Source organism: Prorops nasuta, unplaced genomic scaffold (assembly GCF_024137725.1).
Source record: "Prorops nasuta isolate Cenicafe-Biocafe unplaced genomic scaffold, Cenicafe_Pnas_1.2 PNAS00014, whole genome shotgun sequence".
Lineage (NCBI taxonomy): Eukaryota > Metazoa > Arthropoda > Insecta > Hymenoptera > Bethylidae > Prorops > Prorops nasuta.
In genome coordinates this window covers 775,435-796,975 of record NW_027116811.1, presented here as the reverse complement: position 1 = coordinate 796,975, position 21,541 = coordinate 775,435, and the positions used below count along the sequence as shown (strand labels likewise).

Below are 21,541 nucleotides of genomic sequence, written 5' to 3'. Positions count from 1 at the left end.
TTGTGTTGGTTTGGTACTTGGGTGTATGGTGATTGGTGACCGTTTAGAAATGCTAGTAGTTAATTGCTAAGTACAAAATTTTATTCCATACAGTTTCATACAATTAATTGTTTCTTAAATGTATATATCATGTTAAATTCGTTGCGTTTGACAGATAAGGAATGAGTTTAGCTATAAATAAGAAAATCGAATCCTTTTAGAAAAAGTGGATGGGGTGGAATTATTGCAGATATTTAAATAACTGCACTATTAAATATATTCCCTATCAATAATAATATAATTATCAGGGTAAATAAAGTGTTTTTAGACTGCATCATCAGCTTACGATTTGGAGGTTATGTGGGTCAGTCCTCTATTAATCGACCGAATAACAATATTTTTCCAAGTGTTAATTATTTTCATTAGCATAGATCTAATCTAGTCCTATTAAACTTCCGTTGTAAGAACATCTTGTCTTGCATCTGCTTTAAAAATCCTTCAGAATGGTTTTCGAATCTATCGTTACCGAACTCCTGAACAAGGTCATGGGAGAATATATCCAGAATTTGGATTATACTCAGTTGAAACTTAGTTTATGGGGAGGTACGTATAAAGAAATAAATCTTTGTTTAATAGTTTTATATAGATATTATATACTTTTTGTTCATCTCAAATAATATTCAGCCTGGAACTTTCTTTTATCATTTCTGTAAGTTGGAGCATACTACAATTCTAGTATGTGACATCATATTCTATTTTTAATTTATTAACATTATTACTGATTCCTAGATATGCATAATGGAAGTAAATAAATGCTAAGAATAGAATGTATATCTGTAGCAAGATTATTTTCTTGTTAAATAATTATTTTTTTATTATTATATTTTAAATTAAAATGATTCCTTCTATTTATTTGACTTTTTATTAAATCATAACATTTTTTAGGAGATGTTGTTTTAAAGGACTTATTAATCAAGGAAACAGCATTAGATGTATTAAATTTACCAATAAAATTGGAATATGGAAGATTAGGTTTGTTACTTTATTGGATCTTTCTATAACAACTTTGCTGCTGATAATTAAATATTTTTAACAATATTTTTTATCCTTAGGAAAATTAATATTAAAGATTCCATTCAAAGATATGTGGAATGGTCAAATTGATGCTATAATAGAAGAGTTATTTATCCTGATTGTACCTACAAGTCAGGTTCAGTATGATCCTGAAAAAGAAGAAAAAATGCAACTGGAGGCTAAAAGAGCAGAACTTGCTAGAGTTGAAAAAAATAAACAATTAGCTGATATTAAATGTAATTTAGAAAAACATTCGTAATATCTAATTTTATAAAATATGTATTATATATGTGTGTATATATATATTATTTTAAATATAATGTTTATAGCACAAGAGAAACTAGATGACTCTATGGTTGAAAAGCTTCTTGCACGCATGATTAAAAATATTCATGTAGAAATTAAAAGGATTCATGTACGTTATGAGGATCATGTTTCCATTAAGGGCTATCCATTTTCAGTTGGCTTTACATTAAATTCATTTGTTCTTGAGAGCTGTACTAGTTCATGGGAGAAAGATGGAAATTTAAAAGACATGTATTCCATACCTCAGATCTATAAAGTTTGTATCATTTAATTTTTTTTATAAATTGAAAATAATATGAATAGAAAATTTTAAATCACTTTTATTTACAGCTATGTTCATTGGACAGTTTAGCTGTTTATTTAAATTTAGGATCAGAACAATTCAGTAAAGAGTCATCATTAAATTATACAACACTATTTTCAAGTGGAATTGCTACAGTAGATTATACTCCTGCTAGCTACCAATACTGTGAGTATTCAAAAGATATTCCTAAAAACTATAAGCTTTTTATTATAAATTAAACTAACTTTTTCACATGATATAGTGTTAGGACCAATAAATGAAGATGCAAAGTTGAAATTAAATCCAAAACCAGAAAATGATGGTAGTAATTATACGATTCCAAAAGTTTGGTTGGATGTGGATATGCAGGTCTTAAGAATAGCATTGGAGAAGAAACAGTACCAAACTTTAATGCAATTGGGAGAGTTAATGGATCAAGCACAGAAAGCTGCTCCACATAGGAAATTCAGGCCAAATGTTAGCTCATACAGAGGAAATTATAAACAATGGTGGAAATTTGCATATACCTGTGTGCTGGAGGGTACTGTGAAAAGATGTCAAAGAAATTGGGATTGGAAGCATATGAAGGCCCATAGAGATATGTGTCGTAGTTATGCTGAAGTTTACCAAACCAGATTAACAACAAAAAAAGTAGCACAAGAGATAGAAGAGCGAATTACAGAATTTGAGAAGAAACTGGATATTTTTAATTTGGTGGTTATCAGGCAACAGATAGAGATGGAGGTGGAAAGATTGGTTGAGAAAGAGAAAAATTTGAAAGCCAAAAGGGGATGGTTTGGCTTTTTGTGGGGTTCAGCACAGGCTGAGGAGACACAGGAATTGAACTCTGCAGCAGCGATAATGAAGAAATTCGAAGAGGCGATGACCCCCCAAGAGAAAGAGAAATTATATCGTGCCATTGATTATCAAGAAAACAGTGCGCCTGTACATTATCCGGACACATATGAAATGATAGATACAAGATTCTTTTTGCATGGTCTGCAAATAATTTTGCTAGACTCAGACAAGGGACATCCGCGTGTCTTAGATATTCAGTTAAACGGAGTTCAAGCCTGCTTTAAATCAAGACCTTCGGCTAACGGAATTTTGTTCACTACTTCAATCAGCGATATGAAGATACTTGGATTAAAACAAAAAGATCAAATACCATCACTTTTTACTGCAAAACACGATAATTCCGATAATGTTTTGCTATCTATCACATATGAAAAAAATCCTCTGGATAAATTATGTGATGATCGAATTATCGTAAAATCAAAATCTGTGGATATCATTTATGATGCCCAGACAATTATGGAGTTAATAAATCTTTTTAAGGTCCAAAATCCATCCACTTTAAGTCAGATTCAAGCTGCTGCTGCTGAGCAGCTGGAAGGGTTGAAAGAGATGTCAGCTTTAGGTTTGGAGTATGCTATAAGAAAGCATTCTACTTTGGATATTCAAATTGATATGCAAGCTTCTAAGCTGATTACACCAAAAGGAGGATTTTATGATGGCAATAATTCATTGTTCGTTATTAATCTAGGTAGTTTAAAAATTTATTCTCTGGAAAAGTCGAAAGATGACATGAGTAATTTAATGAGCGTAAAACAATTAGTTCATATGGGAAAAACCGAAGAGGATATTCTCACTCATCTAAGACTTCATAGCTATCAGAAATTCGTGATGAAAATTGTTAATTTTCAAATTCTCGTCTCGCTGCCACATGAAGATTGGAGGACAGCTCTTTCAGATCCCAATACTTGCATGACACTCGTTCAACCAACGAGTTTGGAGATCCAAGTCCATGAATGTTTAGTCTCTGATCCAATGTTACCAAAAATTCGAGTTATAGGATTTTTGCCCTCAGTATCCATCAACATAACAGATTCCAGGCTACTGGAAGCACTTGCTATACTTCAGAGTATATCATTTTCGGACAAGGAGGACAAATTGCCAGAGCTTCAGAGATCATTATCAAAATCTGTGTCCCAATTATCTTTGTTCAAGGAAATGAAAAATCCAACAAAATCTGGGAAGGGTTCAGAAGACGTGAAGCATGTCGTTCAAACTACCGATTTGCAAATGATATTCGAGATGAAAGAATTTAAATTATCATTATCTAAACAGGAGGGGACTAAAATCACTCCATTTATTGGTTTCGATGTTCTAAAGCTAGAAGCAGAATTACTAATGAAAACTTATGATCAGCAAGTTTCCTTGAGACTAGGAGGAATTCAGATAAAACAACATCATGGCTCAAAAGAAATTTTCATGATGAATACGCCTATGACTACTGGAAAGCAAGAATATTTAATCATAATTGAATATATAAACGTGAACAAACGATCACCAGAATTTATTACAAGGCATAAATCAGTGGTTAAGCTCCTACAATTAGAGTTCACAACTTTGGACGTTCTATTTCACCAAGAGGCCTTGATAAATCTGCTGAAGTTTGTTTCCCGCATTCAAGATCAAATTGCTGTTGTAGAAAAACCTGAAAGAAAGACAATAGCATCCACGCGCCCAACAAATTTATCGTTAATTCCAGAGGAAACTACAATGTTTTTAAAGGACCAATTGCAGAAGCAAAAACCAAGATTCTCGAAGAAACGGCGGGGAGAAACAGTTGTTGAGTATGTGGACCTGAAGATTCAGGCTAAAGTAGGAACGATCAGTTTAAAAATGTCCAGTGATTATAGAGATATCAGCGCATTTTTCATAGAAGGAATCACAGGAGGCTTTATGATGAAGTCTTCTTACTCTCAAGCTAACGTGAACCTAGCCTCGATAAGTATTAAAGACCTGAACGAATCTTCAATGTACAAGGATATTGTATGCGTCGAGGATTCCGAGTTCCTTCAAGTACAAGCTGTGATGTACAACAAAGACTCTGGCGATCTTGACAAGAATGACATATCAGTCAAGGTCATTATGGGATGCTACAGAATAGTCTTCCTGAATGCTTTTGTCACTGGAGTGATGAACTTCTTGAATAACTTCCAGGCAGCTCAGCAAGCCATAAAGGAGGCATCGGCTGCAGCTGCAGAAGCTGCAAAGACGAATATCAAAGACGTTCAAGAAAACTCCACTCGCATAGAATTGGCAGTAAAAATCAAAGCGCCAGTCATTTACGTTCCAATGAATTCCAAAAGTGAACACTGCTTAACCTTGGACATGGGTAATCTTACCATTTCAAATATCTTCAAAAAACTTAGCGATACGAATGAGTCCGGAGACACTCCGATTATAGACGAGATGAAAATCGAGTTGCAGAACTTTAAATTATCTAGGGTGAGATTGGATAATAATAAATTCACTGCGGAAAACGAAGTGACTTTGCTGGAACCAGTCAGCTTTATACTGTTAATGAAGAGAAATTTGTCTACTGCGTGGTTTACCTCCATCCCAGATATTGATATGTCTGGTAGATTAAATAAAATCAATTTATTATTAAGTCAGGAAGACTATGCTATGATAATGAAGGTTTTAGAGGGAAATCTAGGCGAAAGCATCGATGATCCAAAGCCAGTTTCTATAGAAATAGAAAAAAGGAGAAGTGGATCTATGCAAAAGCGGTCAATTAGCACTAAGAAGGAAGTGCAAGCGGATATTTGTGGTGTAAGAGAATCTTGCGAAGTTGTTGAGCACCAAGAGCAAAAGCATATACATACTTCTATTAAATTTGAATTTATTATGGACAGTTTAGTTATTAATTTGTTTACCGGTGGATCAAAAATGCTGCAGTCTCAAAGCTCGCCACTTCATCTTCCAGAAAATGGTTTGGCAAAATTCAGCCTTGCTCATTTTGCAGTTAAGGGACGTATCTTTGCTGACGGATTGCTAGCTACTTCAGTTTTGTTGATGAACTGCACTTTAGACGATACTAGACACAACAGAGTTGGCTCTTTGACCAGAATTATGGAAAGAACTACTTCCTTTCCATCTTCGGAGGATTTAAATAATGAAACGAAACCTATAAAAAGTATGTTAGATATGACTTTGAGGCAGGGGCCAAATGATATTTTTGTAGACGTCAAAGTCTTCTCTTTCAGTATCATTGTTTCTCTGGATTACCTGATGAAGATTAAAGACTTCTTTAATGTAGAATCTGTATCGCCAGTGAATAAAGTATCGCAAACATCGCAAAGAAACTATAGCGAATCTACTTTAAAGAAAATACCATCCCCACAACCACCAGCCGCCAAAATGTTCACTGTCAATTTGCTTATACAAAAACCAGATATCATTTTGTTAGAAGATATGGATGATATTAATTCTAACTGTATTGTTTTGAATACAGAGATCTTCTTGAAAGTTCGATTGAGGGGTGAGCATCAGGTGATAACAGGTTCCATCAAAGATTTGTCTGTTCTTGCAGGCATTTACAATCCAACACAAAGATCAGATTGGATTTATCAAGTTTTAAAGCCTTGCAGTGTTAGCATGGCTGGCTCAACTCCAGAAGGAAAGGGGCTACATATTGATATTTGTTGTACGGACATCCATTTGTCAGTCTCACCAGGAGTCATTGAGATTCTTAGCAAAGTTATTAACAGTGTTACCAAAAAAGAAGAAGAGGACAGAGAAGTAGTTAAAGTTGAAGCAGATCATTCTGGTCTTTGGCTAATAACTCCTTATGAGGAAAATGATTATTGGTTCCTCAAAACTGAAGTTGGAGTTGAAGCTTCTGAAGAATTGATGTATAATTATACAGAAGAAACTGTTACGGTTTACAAACCTGAGCTAGCTATAATTTCAGCACCAAACATCCTATTGACTCTAGAAGCTGGTGTTGGTAACAAAACATTGCCAATGCTGTTGCTTCATATAGGATTTCAAGGTAACGTTAGCGATTGGAGTACAAAATCCATGAGTCAAGAATGTACTATGTCTGTGGTAATGTCATATTACAATAGCTGCTTGGCACTTTGGGAGCCTTTGATAGAGCCGATGGAAGCCACAAAATGTGGCAAAAGGACTTCTACTTTCTGGGAACTAAAAACTAAAATTCAATTTAATGATACAACTGCAAATACAAAAGCTACCAGTGCACTTAGTCCAGTATCTGAATGTGAGCCTGAAGAATTTCATCAAATACCAAAGATGTCCATAGATGTAGTTTCTTGTGAAAATCTAGAAATTACTGTCACCAAAACTTGTTTGGACGTTTTGCAGCAATTGGGAAATGCCTTTTCCACTGCCATCGAGGCTGGAGAAGGAAAGGGCTCAAAGGAAAAAGCTGCGCCTTATGTTTTAAAGAATGAAACTGGGCTGGCAATGGTACTGGATCTTGAGCACAGTCATTTTAAGGTTTTTGATGATATGTCCATAACAACCAGAAGTAAAGCAGAGTCTTACACCGAAGTTATCTTAGAATCCGGAGCTTCCATCCAATTAGCTCCCACGATTACGAAAGTTGAGACCCATCTGTTGGAACAACTTAAAGTAGAGTCTGTAAAAGAAAGACAGGATGCGAACTTCATTATTTCCTTTAAGGAGATTCATGGAAATTTGGTAATTCCTGTGTTAAGAGCTGACAAAAGGTTCTTTTCCTTGAAATATAGGAAAGAGGGATCCGAGGAGTGGGGAATCGTTTCTGATGTCGTAGTAGAAAAAGGAAGCACTATCGTCACATTGAGGAGTATTCTTCAAGTTCACAACCACTTCAGCGAATCCATTTCAGTTTACTACATGACGAAGCGTGGAAACGAAGTCGAATGCGTTGGTACTGTCGGTCCTGACGAAAAACTCAATTTACCTCTGGATGCTGTTTATACACCTACTAACATTTATTGGCTGTTCTTCAGTGTCAATGGGTTAGTTTATATCTTTTGAAAAAAAAAGTTATTAATTATTTATTTTATTTTCCTGTTGCTAAATATTTTATTTCAGATATATGGTTTCTATCGAGCCTTTTGTCTGGAAGGATTTGCAGAAAACTGTATCAATGACAAAAATCCTGAAATGTGAATCACGATCTAAGCAGGAAGCTAATGAACCTTTTTATATTCAGGTACAGAATATGATTATATGTGAAAACTATTTTGAATTTAATAACATTTCGGTTTAATCTGCCTCTTATGTTTAGAAATCTACTCAATGTAACTGAAATTAGATAAGTTAGAATTTCCGTATGCTTTTACCAGCATAAATTCTCATTTTAGATTTTTTTCATGATGATTATGGTTGGTAGTATCCTTTATAATCAGAGCACTCTTGGCTTGTTATTAAATAATTTCAACTGGCTATGCCAATTTCGCAAAGATATCAATAACACCAAATGTTTAAAAATGAATATTTCAAATTCTGTAACTCCAAAATATTTTGAAGCACCGATTCAGGTACTTCTTCAGTGTTTCGATATAAGTTGCTAATTTTATTTATTTTTTGTCATCACGACATGTTCATTGTAGTATTTGAGTAAAAGATATTAGAAAATAATGTAAAGATATTTTTTTCATGCCTTATATCATCGTAATCTTGACATATGCATAATAATTACAAGCATGAAATAAGTTCATGGTTTATTTTATAAAATATTATATAGGAAAAAAGTATCAATCAAATATTTAAATAAATTATGTTTACAGGCTGTGGGAGAAATAGAGCAAGTTTATTTTGAGAATACTAGTCGTCATACAATGGCCAGCACAATTTACAACGTTCACTTATATCCATCTGTTTATTTAAAGAACTTTTTACCAATTGATATAATTATATGCTTGCCTGGTATGGCAGAGGAAAAATTATTGGAAGCTAGTCAAACTTTGCAAATCCCAACAATTGATCCTAATAAATCCAACATTGTTATTAAGGTTGTTAAATATATTTTTATTTAAAAATGTACATGAATTTAAAATAATTTTAATATTTTCTTTACAGTTACCAAATTATTTGGAAAAAGACTGGTCGTGCAAAGGTGATATTATTGCCAATCCTTCAGAGTTTTCTGTATGGTCTTTTGAATCTTTTGACAGTGCTCAAAAAGTGGTCATGGATTTGGGAATGCTCACATCATTCAAGCATGGATCTATCACAATGGCTTTATACTGTCCATTTTGGATGTTAAATAAAACCGGACTCATGCTCTCATATAGGGTAAGATCTTCATACTGCTATCATACCAAAACTGGGTTTTGCATTTTGGTTTTTTCAATTATGATTTTCCTGCATTATTCCTCTGTTATGCATTTATCTTTGCTTCTTTGGTTATTATAATCTATTCAGCATGTAAAATTTTTTGCAATTTTAAAATGCCTAATGTAGATATTGCTAAATAGAAAAACATATTTTATTACTATTTTAAAAATTTTTTATTAAAATCAATTTAGCATTGGGATAAATAGTATTATTCGCATTTATCAGCAATGTAATTGAAATTAATGTAGTGAACAATTTTGCAACCATTATTTTCAGTTAAATAATTTAATTTACGCCTTTTAATTTGAGTCAATAGGTTCATACGTTTAAATCGTGGTAATCATATTTTTGTATATTCAATAGATTGATTATTTTACAGAAGTCGAGTAAGGGCAGCAAAGAGCATTCAAGTCCTATCAAGGTAGACATTTCTTCTCAAGATATTGTTAAAGTCTGCTTGATGTCAGATGTCTGTTAAATATCGCCTATCTAAATTATTATTTTTATATATTTTCGATATAGCACATAAACGCTGTTAAAATATAACGCTTCTTAGGATATATTTACAACAAATTAGCTTAGGAATCAATGAATGTTTTCAAATGCTGTGTGTTTACGAGAAAAACGTTTTAGCAGCGCGATGTTTCGCTTATAAATTAAACAAATAGCAGACAGCATGGCAAGTTTTGTGATACTTTCTTTCTGTAGGAAATGTATAAGATAATCATTTTCAGAAAATGGTTTCTGCTATGAAACCGCATCGGTGTCGTGTACAGCGCAGGATGAGGAAAAGTCGATCGGTGATTTTTTTAGTTATTTCTCTTTGTGTTATCTCTTACAAGAATTATCTAAGACTGAACTAAATTAATTCTCGTTATTTTCCAGATAACGAAAATAATTTTAGAATAAGTTTTATCTTATTGATTTTTCATTAATAAAGTAGTACGCTTTGTTCAATCATTTCCCAGAATAATAATTGGTACCCCCAAGTAAAATCTTAATTTAATATATTTGCATGTATGCTTTAAATTTAGTTAAAGACAAGTTTATTTCAATGGTAATGGGAAAATCTAAACGCTTGTTAAAAAGTAAAGTTTAGATTAATGGAATGTTTATAACAATATGGTACACCATGTCAATCAGTAGTATTTAATTAAATAATCATTCTTATCTCTGTTGATTTCAGAGCTCTGAAGATTATTTGAATGTACTGTATCACCCAGAGAATTTCAAAGGGCCAATACTATTTTCCTTCCGCTCGAAAGCATTTTTTGGCAAGAAAAAGGCTATGATTCGAGTAGAAGATGGCGAATGGTCAGACAAATTTCCAATTGATGTTGCTGGCAGTGAAGGTGTCGTAGATTGTAAATATAATGGAATGATTTATCAGGTTCGTAATTTGAGCTTCCACAATTATTGATATTTAAAGTAAAATATAAATATTTATGCAGATCGGGGTCCACAATCAGCTGACATATAATTCATTAACAAAACAAATAACATTCACGCCTTATTATGTATTAATCAATAATGCAGATTTTCTGATCGAGTGTCAAGAAGGAGATCGACCTGCAGACCCAATGATTAAAGTTGAGCCCGGTGAATGTGCAGCGCTTTGGCCTAGATCAGAGCACGATAATAAAACACTGAAAGCTAAAGTTGCAGGTTATCCAGAAAAAACTGCAGCGTTCATTTATACCGATTGTCATACAACCTTGCTTAAATTAGACAATAAATTCGGTGGAATCAATGTTGACATCCAAATGAATGAGGGTGGAGTTTATATATCTATGTCAGGATATAGTCCTGGAAATGCTCCAGCATTAATCGTAAATCATACTCGTCATTCAATCAATTTTTGGGAGAAAGGTTCTATGAACGTGAGATGTATCCAGTCAAATAACAGAATGTTTTACACATGGGAAAATCCAGCTGGTTCGAGAATTATTGTCTGGGAGGATAATAACAAAAGGGAGATTGAAGATAATTTGAGAAAAGATAATTTGGGTACCTTTGAAATACCGGATATTGAAGAAGAAATATATTACGTCTCGTTTTTGGATGGAACCCAAAGAGTCTTATTATTTACTACTAATTTAAAGATTGCTGAAGATTGCCAATTAGCTGGAGAGCTCGAGACTATTGAACAGGAAATCACGATTAATGTTCGTGGCGTTGGTTTATCACTTGTAAATAATATTACAAAATCAGAACTTCTTTATATGTGTATCGCTAGTTCAGGAATTATATGGGAAACGCGAAAATCCCTCGGAAATCGATGGCGTGGTTTAAATGCAGGGGAGGTCGAGATAATCGAAGATGGATACCAAAAATATATGAGGGAGATACAAGTCGGAAAAGATTCTCCTAGTAAAGTTATGCTTGAGCCTAAATTAGAAGTAAGAACACTTATTCTCATTAACACAGCTATAATGAAAATATAATTTTTTTAAAAATTTCATAAACAGGTTGACTTCTTAAACATGGAAATGCTAAGGCCGCATCGTAGGTATTTGAGGCGTACTTTCCAGACTGGTTTATGGCTACAATACCGTACATCTGCGCATCAAGTGCAATTACATGCAAAGATTAATAGACTTCAAATTGATAATCAGTTATTAGACTGTGTCTTTCCAGTTATTTTAGCTCCAGTACCTCCTCCCAAAAGTATTGCACAAAGTTCTGGTACGAAGTTTGTTAAACAAAAATTCACTTGTATAATCCTTTAATTTGTTCAAAATTTAAAAAATATCATTTACAGTAATGAAACCATTTGTTGAGCTCAGCATGGTCAAGCGTTTATTGGAGCACAGTACCGTTCAACAATTTCGATACTTTAAAGTACTCGTTCAAGAATTCCACGTTAAAGTTGACATTGGATTTATAAATGCTTTAATTAATTTATTCGAGGCTAATGAAGCTAACGAAACTGAGGAGGTAAATACTATTTTGTGTATTACAAGCAGACTCAACGATAGTTATTCATTAATTTTCTATTTTATAGGCAAATTTGTTTAAAAAGGACATGAAATTAGTGGACGAACCATTGATGTATCACGTTAGTTTGATCACAACAGCAGAGCAAAAGAATTTCTTCGATTTACTGCACTTTTCTCCTCTTAAAATTCATGTCAGCTTCTCCATGTCCGGAAGTGGAGGTGGACCATCGGTATTGCCCGAAGTATTAAATGTTTTGTTACAAGGAATCGGAGTAACTTTAACTGATATCAACGATATCGTTTTCAAGTAATTATTTTCTTCATCTCTTAATAGTTTTCAACGAAATTGATTATTCGTATTTTATAGATTAGCGTATTTTGAAAGAAACTACAATTTCATGACCCACAAGCAACTGATTTCCGAAGCCACGACTCATTATGTTGGTCAAGCAATCAAACAAGGCTATGTACTAGTACTGGGTTTGGATGTCATTGGAAATCCTTACGGTCTTGTACTGGGTACCATGAAGGGTATAGAAGATCTATTTTACGAACCTTTCCAAGGTGCCATTCAAGGTCCAGGTGAATTCGCGGAAGGTTTGTTCCTTGGAGTGAGAAGTATGCTAGGACATACGGTAGGTGGAATGGCTGGAGCGGTCTCAAAGATTACAGGAGCAATGGGTAAAGGAATTGCTGCCCTTACTTTCGATAAGGATTACCAGAGAAAGAGACAGGAACAACTTAATAAAGTTCCAGCCAATCTACAGGAAGGTCTGGCACGGAGTGGAAAAGGATTAGTTATGGTGAGATTTATTATATCCGTATTTTATCAAATATATAGTATATATTGCTTAACATATAATATTTTTAGGGAGTTGTCGACGGTGTATGCGGTGTTGTAACAAAGCCATATTCAGGAGCTAAAGAAGAAGGTGTTGAAGGATTTTTCAAAGGGTTTGGAAAAGGAATGGTTGGTCTTGTAACTCGACCAACCGCAGGAGTAATCGACTTCGCCAGTGGATCTTTTGGAGCTGTTAAACGGTGTGACTAAGCATTAAGATTATAAATGAAGAATGCGTAAAGTCAGTTTGTATAACATAGCACGTTTTTCGCTTGGACGGCAATATGTGATGTTTAATAATTGGTGATTTATTATCTCTGTATCTTGTTTAAGTTTAGAAAAAGTTTCGATTAAAAAGAAATACAGAGAAAATTGATTTAACACAATCTTCATATGTAGTATTCATATACTTTATTACGAACATTTTGAAATAAACTAATTTTTGCTGTATTATAGAGCGACCGAATTGGGCGAGGAAGTTAAAAGAGTTCGGCCACCAAGATTTTTGCAAGCAGATAATCTTGTCAGACCATACGTAAAGGAGGAAGCTGAAGGAAATAAGATTTTAATTGTAAGTTCTATCTGAAATGTTTATTAAAATTATTTGTATACCAAACAATTATTTTTCTTTAGGAACTAGAAAAAGGAAAATATGCAAGTACAGATATATATTTGCATCATGTTTATATTAATAAGGATGTCATATTACTTACCGATAAAAGGCTGGCCTACTTGGAACGTAGTGATATATTCGGCGGCTGGAAGGTATGACATACTGTATGTACAATATTTCATTCCATTAACTTATAATTTTATTTTTAATACAAAACTAGGTGGATTGGTCTCACACGTGGCAAGAGTTAAGTACTCCAAACTTGCTGGACAAAGGAGTGCAAATAATTATCAAAGATCAACATAGGAAAAAGAAACTTGGTAATCTTTTTACTGGATCAGACCAGTCAAAAATTATTTTAATATCCGATTACAGTGCAAAACAAGTAAGTATAAAAATATAAATAAAAATTAAAAGCTAATATTGATAGAGCATATAAAAATATATACTATATTATTTTTTAGCTTTTATTCAATAAAGTACGAGATCAAATTCAGCAGTATGATATATAGTGTGATTAATTTGTATATTAAACTCATTGGTGGATCGTGTTTTTATTTGTACAACTAAAATAATTTTTGAATCAATAAGTTTAAAGCTATACCAGTGACGGCTTAAATTAAATAAGGATAAATATCTTTGCACCGATATGACAATTAATATAGAGCTTAAGAAATCTTATTTTTTATACGCTTCACAATTAATGAGATGTTGTATTTACATACGATTTCTCCCGTTTAACCAACGAAATTTATTAAGTGTTTATAAAGAAATAGGTATGAGTTAAAAGCATTTTTCAAAGAAAAATAATTATTAATATATAAAGAAAGTTTCATACGTTTTATTGTATAATATATAAGAATCGATAAAAATGCTAATAGCGCTTGTAAATATTAAAGCAATGAATTTGCAGATTATTAATTTAAGATAGCTTTTCACATTTGTTTTCTAATGAAAAAGATTTTGACAACTTTTTATTAAACATGATGTATCTAATGTAAATGTTTGTATCTAAATCTAGCAAAAATTGAATAAATTGTTACACAGTTGCAAATTTATAGGCGTCTTTTATCAACAAAATATAATGAATAAATTTACATATATATATAATTTGTAACATTAAATGATGGACCAGAAAGAACTTCAATCGCAAGAGAATACAACGACACGTTTAATTCCTGGGCCACCTCAGTTGCCTCCTTTATACAAGGGCCAGAAAGTTCAAACGGTTAATAAAGTTCATTTAGTTAATTAATAAGGCAAATTTTTATTTTTTGTAACGATATTTGATTTATATTTTAGGGCCCTTACACGGTTACAGTTACGGATGAAATGGTAGCTCAACGTGAAAGAGAGAATCAGGCACTTTATAGGGCTTGGCTTGCTCAACAGCAAAGAGCAAATTTTCCCATGGACGACGAAGATTTTTATATAGGAGAATTCCAACGCAAATCAGTGAGAAGTAGTTTTGTGAGAAAAGTTTTTGCTATTCTCACTTTGCAGCTCCTGTTTACAACTGCAACTATTGCACTCTTTATATTTGAGTCAGTTTTATTTTAATATTAGCTTATGTTAAATTTATGTTCAATATTTTTATTCATTTTAGAGAAAGTGTGAAATTATTTGTCTTACTCCATTGGCAAATATGGATAGCTGCTATGTAAATCTTTTCTAGTATTAATTAATTAATCTTATAGTATATGAATCACAATTCTTATAGGATTATTATTACAGGATCCTTTTCATAGTTGCTTTTTGCACTATTACATGCTCCGTAAAAGCAAGGCGTAATCCACCTTTTAATTATATTTTATTGTGTCTTCTGGTAATGTGGTAGATATAAATGAAAACCATTAAGAATGTGTATTATAATTGTATAATTTGACTTTATTGCAGACTCTAGCTATGTCATATCTATCTGGTTTTATCTCAGTTTCGTATAAAATTGAAACTGTTCTATTAGCAGCAGGAATGACATCAATTATAACCTTTTTAATTACTGCAATTGCAACATTTTCAAAATTTGATCTAACAAGAAGATCCGGATTAGTAATGATTCTTGGATTTGTAACATTAGTTGCAATTGTTGTCATGACAATAGTCTTGATCTTTACGCATATAAGATTATTAACATTAGCCATTTCTGTGCTAGCCACATTAATGCTGTCCATGGTAAGTATATATATATATAAATATATTAATAAACATGTTTTCATTATAAGTAATCAATTTTTGCACAGTACTTGTACTATGATGTACAAACAATCATGGGAGGAAGGAAAATAGAAATAAATCCTGATGAAGTTATCTTTGCTGTCACGCAAATTTATATGGATATTGTTTTATCTTATCAATATTTGTTAATGTGTATGGGTTTTTTAAATGAATAAAATATTTACAAATTATATTTCTTTTTTAAAACATTAATTGAGTAAAGTGTAGGGTACACCATGTTTTTGCTACATCCCTGCATGGTTGCTATGCTACAGCTGTCAAACTTATTTAATTGTATCTACCACTGTAACCTTTATAAAGATCAGTGAAATTTCTTTTTAAACCATTAGTTTTATAGCATCAAATATCTTTAGGATGGAAGAATCAGAGTATATAGCAGTAATTATGTGGCTTTGGCGCCAGTTTTATCACAATGTTATGTTAACTACAGCTAAGCAAGCGTGTGATTCATATCCAACAAGTGGATACTTAAGAATATTACTCAGTATATCTTATGTTTTAAATGGGAAGCCCCATGAATCAATAAGAGAATGTAATAATTTAATCAATCAGGAAAATAATATTTTACCAGCATTGATAGTTCAAAGTTTTGCTCATAAAAGTGCCTTGAATAGCGATCATTCATCTTTAACACAGGTTGATCAAAAAATTAAAGATGAACATAAAAATGCATCCCCTGATGAAGTTTCACAATCTGCTTTAGTGCTGCTTTTTTTTCAAAAAGCAAAAAAAGCCAAAGAATACATAGACAAGGCTTTTAAGGCAGATCCTGTGAATATTAATATATTAATAATTAAAGGCTGGATAGAACTGTATCTGCCCAAAGAAGAGCCTTATGAAGAAACCATTAATTATTTTGATTTTGCATTGAGAGAAAATGAAAAGCATTTTAATGCTTTGCTTGGTTCTGCAACATATAAACACTATCATGAAGATTACGAGGGAGCAATAGCAATAGCCAATCCTTTAATTGTTCGCTATCCAAAAATGTGCCTTCCATTAATAGAGAAAATGATGAATCAATTAGCTTTAAAAAAATGGGAACAAGTTTTGGAAACTGCTAATCGTATTTTATTAATTGAGTCCAGTAATATAGATGCAATTAAAGCAATCGCATTTGTCGAAATATGCAGAGATGGAGGCTCTCAAGATAGTCTTAAGAATATTCAATTATTTACAAGAAATTTAGTTTATACAGAGCCAAAAAATATAGATCTTTTAATAACTAACATTGAATTATTTTCAAGAATATCAGGAAGAAATAATGCAGTGCTTTCAGAGCTATTGAGAACTACAGACAAAATGTTGCAAAATAATCCAAAGAATACAGAATTAATGGTTGAATGTGGGAATTTGTGTATCATGTTGGGAAAAATAAAAGAAGCAGAGCATTGGTACAAAAATACAGTTAGAATAGATGAATCTTCCTACAATGCTTTAATAGGCTTAGCTTTGTACCAGCTTCTAAGTGGTTTGCCTGATGCAATCAATTTAGCAAAACAGCAAATCAATTTTTTGCTAGATGCTCAAGCACAAGCTGCAAGTGCTGAGCTGCTTGTTATGTTAGCAAAATTGTATAGAGATGATAGAATAAAATCATTGCACCATTTGGAAGAAGCAGCTGTGTTATTGCAAAAAGATGCAGAAAATCTACCATATGGATATGAACACCTCAGGAAACTAAATCCAGATTTAACATTAGAAATTGTAAAAGAAAGATTAATACATCCTCTTACAGATAAAGTTTTAGGTGAATTAGATAAAGATCCAGTCATGAATCTTTTACAAAAAGTAGTAGCAGCATGTCCAGGATTATCATCAGCTTCATTAATGTTATGTAAAGCTAAAATGGAGGCTGGATATTTGGATGAAGCAAAGATAATATTAAAAAAATTGTTAGATTCTGTGGACTCTAATAATGCAGAGGCTCATTTATTAATGGCACAAATATTAGCACGTCAAGAGTATTATGAGCAAGCTTCTCAGAGCTTAGAAGTTGGTCTTAGTCATAATTTTAAGATCAGGGATGACCCAATTTATCATTTAATTGTAGGAATAGTTCAAAAGAAACGTGGTGATATAGAAAACTGTATACATAGCTTTGAAATAGCAATGTCTTTTGCAGGCTTAAAGCAAAATTCTGATGTCAGAGAAATTCAGCAAATGTCAATTTCAAATAAAGCAACTTTGTACCTCGAGCTGATATCTGCTCAGTGTAAGAGAAAACAGTTTGAAGAGGCTCTCTCATTGATTGAAGATGCTAAAATATTATTCTCTGGAACAGCTGAAGAAGGTAAAATTATAATAGGAACTGGAGAGCTGTACTTGGAAATGGGTGAAATAGAAAAAACCATTGATCATTTAAGCAGGATATTACCAGGTGAACCATACTATGTTCTGGCTCACACAAAACTGGCTGATATTTATTTGAGTTATAGAAAAGACAGAGAGGCCTTTGCCAAGTGTTATAGGTAAAATATGTTCTGAAATTCATTTAATCCTTTTAAAAAGACTTGTTTTAAATAATATTAATTATTTTAGGGAATTAGTAGAGCATTCTCCAGATTTTAAGACATACAACATGCTTGGAGATGCATATATTTCTATCCAAGAACCAGATAGAGCTGTTGAGGCCTATGAGGAAGGTTTAAGACAAAATCCAATAGACAAAATTTCTATTGCTGTGAAATTAGGTAAAGCGCTAGTTAAAACTCATCAATATGCGAGAGCAATTAATTATTATAAAGATATGATAAAAAATCATGGCTGTAAAGCTTTAAAATTGGATTTAGCAAAATTATTCCTGAAAATGAAGCAATATGAGAAAGCTGAATCAACTTTGGTCAAAGAATTACAGGGTAAACTTAACAGTATATTATATTCATTAACATGTAGTTCTTCAGTCATTTGTTACTGTTCTTTTGATTACAGATAGTAGAGGGGATACTGATTTACAGTGTTTAGAAAATCGTACAGAATTATTATTGTTATTGGCAAAAGTACGTGAAAAAGCTGAGAATTTAAAAGGAGCATTGTCTACTTTAAAAGAAGCAAAGGAGAATCAAATTCGATTAATACAACGGTTGGCTCTGGTTCCAGATGTAATGGACCAGAAAGAAATTTTAGCTGAAATCTGTTTGACCATGGCAGATTATGCTTCTACTTTAAGAGATTACGATCAAGCAATAATGCATTATAGAGATGTTTTGGATCACAAACCATCAGATGTCAAAGCATTATTGGCTTTAGCCAAACTTTACATGCAAGTAAATAGTAGAATGACATATCTTTATTCATATAATACTCCAAATTTTCCTCATTAATTAACTTTTATTTGCTAGATGAACCATTTGGAAAAATGTGCTCAGACTTGTACGGTTTTGTTAAATGCAGATCCTGATAATGAAATAGCTTCAGTAATGATGGCTGACTTGGCTTTTAGAAAAATCGACTTTGAAACAGCAGCTTTTCATTTTAGACAATTGTTAGTTCGAAAACCCACTTATTGGACGGCTCTTGCGAGATTAATCGAAGTTTCACGAAGAACAGGTTCGTACAAAAAATGTAATAAGCATTTAAACTTGTAAAATATGCGACAATTCAGATCTTCATCGTTTTTTAATGCTTATAGGAGACATGGACAATTTGGACGAGTGGATCGAGCGTGCAGAAGCAGAGATGGCTGGGGGCAACAAGGAGGCTGGTTTCTTTTATTGCAGCGGACTCCTAGATTGGAGAACTGGCAAACTAAATTCAGCTTTAAGAAATTTCAATACTGCCAGGCGTGATCCAGAATGGGGACAGCAGGCGATTTACAATATGATAGAGATTTGTTTAGACCCTGACGATGACTCCACGCTTTCTGCTGAGGTCTTCGTTGACGACGATTCCGATTATCAGGATGCGAGGACGATGGCATTAAAGACTGCATTGAGACTTCTGCAGGCAAGAACCATGAGCAGGAAGATGATATCAAAAATATTAATATGGAATTTCGATATATTTTTAGGAGTTAAATCCCAAGGGAAATACACATGAGATGCTTACTCACAGGTTGTTGGGTAACTTTTTTTTATTAGCAACGAAGCAGAAATTTAATATCGAAAAGGCATTGCAAGACTGTACAGCGTTGGGGAGCCAGGAAGTATTGAGGGATCATGTTGGACCAGCTTTGGGAATGGCGATGGCTCATATTTTGTTGAAACAAACTCCTCGGGCAAGAAATCATTTGAAGAGGGTTAGCAAGAATACGTGGACCTTCGAGGATGCTGAATATCTGGAAAGATGTTGGCTGTTACTGGCTGATATTTATGTGCAATCGAGCAAGTACGAATTGGCTAATGAGCTGTTAAAGAAAGTATTACAGCACAATGCAACTTGTGTCAGGGCCCACGTACTGTCGGGTCAGATTGCTGAAAGGGATCAAAATTATCGAGAAGCTGCTGCTCGTTATGGGCAAGCTTGGAGATTCGGTGGGAAATCCAAACACTCGGTTGGCTACAAATACGCCTATTGCTGTCTGAAAGCAAAAGCGTATGCTGAATCCATAGAAGCTTGTGATGAGATACTGAAACAGAATCCGGATTATCCTAGAATCAAGAAAGATATCATGGAGAAAGCTCTTAGCAATCTACGAACATAATAACATATATGCTTAAAAGTACCTGTTGACTCTCTTCATTTATTTTATCAAACGAACTAATCTTGTTAAATTATAATTATACTACATATATTATTGGAAATATACAAATTTTTGTATGTAATTTATGTAATTTTAGTTTAGGGTAGTCATTTGTTTTTGTTAAATTACTGATATGGATGACATTTTGATGAATGAAATCAAACAATTTTCAACAAAATCTGAGGAAAATGATTTAACAGTTGTCATCACGGATGCAAGTACCGACGTTGCCAGAGCTTTCGCTTACAAAATTTTGTACGACAAAACATTTGGCGAAGATCAATCAATTTGCATAAATTTATACGATCATCCAAAAAGATCATTTTTCTTGGAAAGCGTTGCTATAGAGCTAACCGCGTTTCATCCAAATCTCCTCAAAAGTAAGAAAAATATTAATATTTCAATAAAAAATGGAGAATATTGTTTAAGATTTTTTCTAGGAATTAATTACTCGAGTGACTGTTCTGTGTCTTTTGTAAACACTGATGTAATAGTTTTGATCGGCAATGCAAGAGGATACACTTTCACCAAAGAAGAATTTAGCGATTGTTTTTTTTTGGAATGCGTTTTAGCTGCCAAGTTTTATGTACAACTAAATTGGACAATTTCGTTAAAAACAATTTGATGCATTTTAGAAAAAATTTTAATAGGGAGAAGCTATAGAGAAATATGCTAAATCGGATGTTAAAATTGTAACTATTGGAGGCACGGAAGCAACGATAGTTTCTCGTTACGCCCCTTCCGTCCCATTGAAGAATATAACAGCACTCTCCATACTCGACCTTCACTTTGCTAAGAACCATGTAAGCCACAAAAATATTCCATTATGAAATATTAATAAGCCATTTAAACAGATTGCCGATAAAATAGGCTGTCTACCGGATCAAATAAAAAATTTAATAATATGGGCCGGGGGTGGAAAATTTTCACTACCAGACTGCACATTTCTGGATCTCAAGGTAAACTTAGAAATCAATGATGAAGCTGAAGAATGGTTAAGAGAATGCCTCCCTCAAGTAAAGCCTCCATTTAAAATTTAATAATAGCTGCATTATAGTGAAGATTAGTTTGATTCGGAGAGCTTTTATTTTGCTCGAACAGATATTGCATAGATTCACAAACAAAAGCTGGCACACCAGAGCTTTGGCTTATGCTCTGGCTGACCACATAAAATATTTATGGACGGGAACTCCGGAAACTGAATGGACTTGCATGAGCGTTGCTTCTGACAATTCTTATGGAATACCAAGAAATCAATTTTTCTCTTTTCCAGTTATTTGCAAAGATAAAGAATATCAAATAGTGAAGGTTTCTTCATGAAGCTAAAAAGATATTAATATTTTTCTTCCATCAGATAAAGTATATTTATTAAATAACGATCAATCAATTTTAGGGATTGGACATTGACGAGAGTGTAAGGAGGCAAATGCTGAAACAGTGCAGA

General features: G+C 33.1%; 4 protein-coding genes across 9 annotated transcripts; all 4 read left to right on the top strand.

Annotated features, from left to right (window-relative positions):
• Positions 1–5: 5 nt before the first annotated feature.
• Positions 6–14,222, top strand: Vps13 (vacuolar protein sorting 13C). 6 transcript variants are annotated; one of them, XM_066735127.1, is made up of 24 exons: positions 6–343; positions 411–582; positions 925–1,011; positions 1,092–1,289; positions 1,383–1,615; positions 1,690–1,828; positions 1,905–7,464; positions 7,541–7,661; positions 7,813–7,989; positions 8,239–8,463; positions 8,531–8,746; positions 9,168–9,209; positions 9,523–9,588; positions 9,975–10,178; positions 10,240–11,187; positions 11,257–11,473; positions 11,550–11,725; positions 11,793–12,034; positions 12,095–12,530; positions 12,599–12,768; positions 13,025–13,139; positions 13,202–13,333; positions 13,402–13,566; positions 13,646–14,222. In XM_066735127.1, exons 2-24 carry the CDS (start codon positions 483–485, stop codon positions 13,691–13,693), a joined length of 10,017 nt encoding a protein of 3,338 aa, XP_066591224.1. In that variant the 5' UTR covers positions 6–343; positions 411–482; the 3' UTR covers positions 13,694–14,222. The 6 variants fall into 6 exon arrangements, with proteins under 6 accessions (XP_066591224.1, XP_066591223.1, XP_066591222.1 ...); XM_066735126.1 differs by having other exon boundaries at positions 406–582; XM_066735125.1 differs by having other exon boundaries at positions 6–582.
• A 7-nt stretch (positions 14,223–14,229) lies between these two features.
• LOC136778356 (protein lifeguard 3-like) lies at positions 14,230–15,571 on the top strand. Its single transcript, XM_066735133.1, has 6 exons — positions 14,230–14,409; positions 14,484–14,725; positions 14,788–14,841; positions 14,916–15,006; positions 15,078–15,353; positions 15,422–15,571. Exons 1-6 carry the CDS (start codon positions 14,305–14,307, stop codon positions 15,569–15,571), a joined length of 918 nt encoding a protein of 305 aa, XP_066591230.1. The 5' UTR covers positions 14,230–14,304.
• A 196-nt stretch (positions 15,572–15,767) lies between these two features.
• Positions 15,768–20,175, top strand: LOC136778327 (tetratricopeptide repeat protein 21B-like). Its single transcript, XM_066735074.1, has 6 exons — positions 15,768–17,887; positions 17,958–18,274; positions 18,348–18,682; positions 18,758–18,965; positions 19,048–19,361; positions 19,426–20,175. Exons 1-6 carry the CDS (start codon positions 15,771–15,773, stop codon positions 20,056–20,058), a joined length of 3,924 nt encoding a protein of 1,307 aa, XP_066591171.1. The 5' UTR covers positions 15,768–15,770; the 3' UTR covers positions 20,059–20,175.
• Positions 20,176–20,230: 55 nt separating this feature from the next.
• Positions 20,231–21,456, top strand: LOC136778583 (malate dehydrogenase, cytoplasmic-like). Its single transcript, XM_066735539.1, has 6 exons — positions 20,231–20,477; positions 20,538–20,683; positions 20,748–20,900; positions 21,034–21,056; positions 21,098–21,113; positions 21,199–21,456. The coding sequence occupies exons 1-6, from the start codon at positions 20,231–20,233 to the stop codon at positions 21,415–21,417; spliced, it is 804 nt and encodes a 267-aa protein (XP_066591636.1). The 3' UTR covers positions 21,418–21,456.
• The last annotated feature ends 85 nt before the right edge of the window (positions 21,457–21,541 follow it).